Source organism: Erinaceus europaeus, chromosome 7 (genome assembly GCF_950295315.1).
Source record: "Erinaceus europaeus chromosome 7, mEriEur2.1, whole genome shotgun sequence".
Taxonomy (NCBI): domain Eukaryota; kingdom Metazoa; phylum Chordata; class Mammalia; order Eulipotyphla; family Erinaceidae; genus Erinaceus; species Erinaceus europaeus.
Genome location: NC_080168.1, coordinates 57,142,160 through 57,147,060, shown reverse-complemented (window position 1 = coordinate 57,147,060; position 4,901 = coordinate 57,142,160). Strand labels below are relative to the sequence as shown.

At 42.3% G+C, this 4,901-nt stretch overlaps 1 protein-coding gene across 1 annotated transcript; it reads right to left on the bottom strand.

Moving 5' to 3' along the window:
• Positions 1 to 3,190: 3,190 nt before the first annotated feature.
• Positions 3,191 to 3,939, bottom strand: LOC103122709 (translationally-controlled tumor protein-like). The gene has a single exon (XM_060194436.1). The coding sequence runs from the start codon at positions 3,916 to 3,918 to the stop codon at positions 3,400 to 3,402; it is 519 nt and encodes a 172-aa protein (XP_060050419.1). The 5' UTR covers positions 3,919 to 3,939; the 3' UTR covers positions 3,191 to 3,399.
• Positions 3,940 to 4,901: the final 962 nt, after the last annotated feature.

Sequence of the window (4,901 nt, the reverse complement as noted above, 5' to 3'; positions counted from 1 at the left end):
CCCTACAAACTTACTTCCTATAGTCTCTCCAAAAGTTCTACACTCAAAATGTATGTCCACATTTCAAGCACAGCTTAAATTTATTTGAACTAGTTGAAGTGCATTCTATCGTACATAAACATGTTTTTAAAATACAATTGAAAAGAAACAATGAGATTCCATATGGGCAGAGAAGACAATGAAAATGTGCTCACGAGCTGAACATTGTAGATTACAGCTGGAATATTTGGACAGCTGCACTGCTTAATTAGTGCACTATCTTCACAGAATCACGAGCAAAATAAGGGGAAGATTACTAGAACATTCTTTTCATCTTTTGGGAAGTTAGCCGGGGAAACTTGTCTCAGAAGTAGTTTATAGGTGGAGGCAAATGGTTACTTTGAGTCTACAGGCTTGAGGGAAAGAGTAGAAAGCTCTAGAAAGCACAGAGCGGAAAGTTCTGCATGTCCTGTGCAACTTTTCAATACAAAAAGGAAGCATGCCATGTTTCCATTTTACTGTCTTTCAGCCACCAAGTTCTAGATGGAACTAGAAATCCATCCTGACTTCCCTGGGAAGATGACCTCACCAAGGTGTTCTGGAACCCTACCTCCCCAGAGCCCTACCCCACTAGGGAAAGACATCCACATCCAACATCCATGTCCACTGGAGAAGCAATTACAGAAGCTGGAACTCCCACCTTCAGGACCCCCCAAAAAACTTTTTGGTCCATACTCCCAGAGGGATAAGTGATAGAGGAAGTAGGCCAGAGGGCTCTGTATCCCCATCCCACTAGGACCTGAAATGTTGGTCACCAGGAATCTTGTTTTTATACCATCTCTGAAAGGGAAGAGAATCTGGAAAACACCAGAGGAATCTAGGCACAGTTTCTCTCTTTTTTTTTATAAAGCAGGACAAATTGTTTAATAAACAGGAACTGAAAGGTAGGAATAGAGCAGATAAAACTTCATGTGAGAAGAAGCTAAGAAGTCTGATTTAGGTAAGTTTCCTCCCTTTGTTTCCTCTCTGGAGTTGCTTCTTGAGCCATCCATTCAACAGGTATTTCTATGGCTTGATTTATAATCCATCCCTACTAGAAAGACAAGACATTCTTTTGACAAGAGCTTATGTCCACTGCAGGTAGTTTCTCTTATCTGAGATAGAAGAGGAGAAAAAGGAAAGACACCCAGAAGTAGTAGTAGGTGCAGGGGTGACTTAGAAAAGTGAAGGCAGGACCATTAAAAAAAACTGGGAAGAAATAAAGAGAAATAGAGAATCAGCTCATATCAGAGACCTTGGGACAACTACTGCGGTTTCCAATGGAGAGGATGGCACACAGAACTCTGGTGGTGGGAACTATACAGAATTATATGCCTATTATCTTACAGTTTTGTAAGTCACTCTAATAAAAATACGTTAAAAAATAAAAACAAAAAAGTATGCCATGAAAACAGGCAGATAAAGCAGTAACATAAGGACCAGGTGGTAACAGTCTGAGTGGTGCAAACCTGCTCAGGTCTCCAGTGCTGCCAGTGCTTCTCTATCTTCGATTCCCTCTCAAATTCTGTCTCTATCCAAAATACCAAATATTTAAAAATGATACTTAAATATTTATTTATTGGATGGAAACAGAAATTGAGAGGGAAGGGGGCGATAGAAAAACAAACACTGATAGCACTGCTTTACCACTCAAGAAGCTTCATCTCTGCAGGTGGTGACTGGGAGCTTTAACTCAGGTCCTTGAGCATTGTAACACAAGCCCTCAACTGGGTTAGCCTCCGACCAGCTCCACAAAGATACTTAAAAAATAATAATAGGGGCCGGGTGGTGGCACACCTGGTTGAACGCACATATTACAATGTGCAAGGACCTGGGTTCTAGTCCCTGGTCCCCACCTGCAGGGGGAAAGCTTTGCAAGTGGTGAAGCAGTGCTGCAGGTGTCTCTCTGTCTCTCTCCTTCTCTATCACCCCTTCCCTCTTGATTTCTAGCTGTCTCTATCCAATAAACAAAGATTTTTTTAAATTTTTTTTTAAAAATAATAGATGAAAAATGCTCTAAGTCACTGGTTGAGAAATGCAAATTAAGACAACAGTGAGATACCACTTCACTCCTGTGAGAATGTGATACACCAGAAAAGGTAGCAGTAACAAATGCTGGAGAAGTTGTGGGGTCAAAAGAACCCTCCTGCACTGCTGGTGGGAATGTCAATTGGTCCAACCCCTGTGGAGAGCAGTCTGGAGAACTCTCAGAAGGCTAGAAATGGACCTACCCTATGATCCTACAGTGCCTCTCCTGGCGATAGATCCTAAGGAATCAACACGCCCATCCAAAAAGATCTATGTACACATATGTTCTTAGCAGCACAATTTGTAATAGCCAAAACCTGGAAGCAACCCAGGTATCAAATAACAGATGAGTGGCTGAGCAATTTCTGATCTATATACACAATGGAACTACTCAGCTATTAAAAATAGTGATTTTACCATTTTCAGCCCATCTTGGATGGAGTCTGAAGGAATCCTGTTAAGTGAGATAACTCAGAAACAGAAGGATGAATATGGCATGATCTCACTCATAGACAGAAGTTGAAAAACAAGATAAGAAAAAACACTAAGCAGAACTTGGACTGGAGCTGGTGTATCACACCATAGTAAAGGACCCTGGGGTTGGTGGGGTGGAGAGTTCAGATCCTGAAACGGAATAGAAAAGGACCTGGGGGGGGGGGGGTTTGAATTATGTGGAAAACAGAAATTTTACACATGTACAAACTACTGTAATTTATTGTTGACTGTAAACCATTAATCCCACCAATAAAGAAAAAGAAATAGAATGTTCTATATTAAGAAATGACTTTTCTTTACATAAAAACGTTCTGTTTTAGTTTGGAAACAAAACTCAACTACTTTGAATCCATTGCAGCATCTGGGTAGGAGGGAATTCAAAAAACAGGGTGGGTTTAGGTCTTCATGGGTTCAACAGCTCAAAGATGTCATCCAAGATCTTTCTCAGCTTTACTGTCCAAAGTCTCTGCTTCATCCTAAGGTTGGCTGTGAGAAGGCAGCTAGAAACAGCTAGCTTTGCTGAGCAACTATGCGACCTTGCCTTCAGGAATGAGCCAGTAAAAGCTGCCAGGAGAAATGGTGCCACACAGTGACTGATACTATGGATCTGTGTTGCAATTGCACCTGAGAACCACCTAGGGAACTGGTATTTTTTTAAGTTTAAATGCATTTTATTTTTGGACAACCTAGTAAGACATGTTTTTCCTTAAAAACAATGCCTCCGCTCCAACTAAATCAAGGTAAAAAATAAACGAAGAGCCCAAGATGGTATCAGTCCCATTTTGTCCTGGTGTTGTGTAGATGACAAGCAGCCAATTATGATGACAAGGGACAGATCCAAAGTAACTGACAAATTTGTTAACATTTCTCCATCTCTAAGCCATCTTTAAAGAAAATCATATATGGGGTCACGCCATCCTCGCAGTAGTCCAGCAGAGCAACCATGCCATCTGGAGTCATGTTTTCCCCAGTAAAGAACTGGTAGCTTTTGAAATTAGCAAGGATGTGCTTGATTTGTTCTGCAGCCCCCGTCATAAAAGGTTTTACTCTTTCTGGCCTCTGTTCTTCAAGTTTGCCTTTGATTGATTTCGTATAATCTTTGATGTACTTCTTGTAGGCTTCTTTTGTGAAGCTGGTTTCCTGCAAGTGATGATTCATGACAATGTCAACACCAGTGATTACTGTACTTTCAGTGACTTCACCCTCAGGGCCCTCAGTGGAGGTATTTCCACCAATGAACAAGTCATCGATGCTGCCCTCCGTCCTGCTGACCATCTTCCCCTCCACCTCCAGGCACAGCCCGTCTACCATCTCCCAGATCTTGTAAATGTCAGAGAACATCTCATCATGGCTGATGAGGTCCTGGTAGATGATCATGATGGTGACTGGAGAGAGACTGGGGGTGCTGGCTTGGTAGGAGCCTGGGGTGAGCGCAATGCAGCTGGGGGGAAGGAGGAGTGGGCAGAAAAAAAGAGGTGGCATTTTTAAAACATCAATTGCCACAGTCTGGAGACTACGATGTAAAGTGTCTGAGGTGAGGCTGATGCAGGCTAGATAATTCAAACATGCAGTTGAAGTATTTAGGTTGCCCTCACGGGAGTGTTCAGAAATCACCAAATACTTACTGCATACAGCCACGTAGTATGCACCCTGTAAATGAGCTGAGGGTGCACGTGGATATAAAATAAAGTTAGTTACTGCCATATGATCCAGCCCTATTACTTTTGCATATTTGTCCCTAAAATGCTCATTTGAAAACATGTGTGCACCATTACTTAGAAAAGCCAAGATATGGAGACCGCTGAATTGCCCATCATGTCTACAGAGGCTATGGAGCTATGGAGCTGGGTCTACAGGGGTTGGATGTACACTGAAGGTGTCTTTTTTTGTGTGTCACTCCTCACCCCTAAGCAGTGCATTACACAACTGTTCACAGAGAGTACATAACACATTTGGTAGTGTGGATAGTCTGGAGTTGATCTTGGTCCCAGGTAGACTACAGGAGTTACATGCAGATTCCAAACCATTTATACGAACGATTTAAAATCTGGGGTATTGGCATCACAGGGGATGCCCAGGGACAACTAAAACTGTATGCAGTGGAATACTATTTGTCACTAAAAAGAATGAAGATTTTGCCATCTACACCAACACAGATGGGCCTGAAGGATATTGTGTTAAATGAGAAAGTGAGACAGTAAACACACTCTATGGTTTTCCTCATATGTGGAATATGGAGCAGCAAGCAGGAGGGGGGGCTGGTTCAGTGGTGGAGTACCCGGCTGTGTCTGTGAGGCCATGGGTTTGATCCCTAACACCACACAAGAGCAACAAAGATAAATGGGAACTGTGTGGATGGT

Excerpts from the sequence above, each read along its gene's own strand:
- LOC103122709 (XM_060194436.1), bottom strand. The coding sequence starts at position 3,918 with ATGATCATCTACCAGGACCTCATCAGCCATGATGAGATGTTCTCTGAC.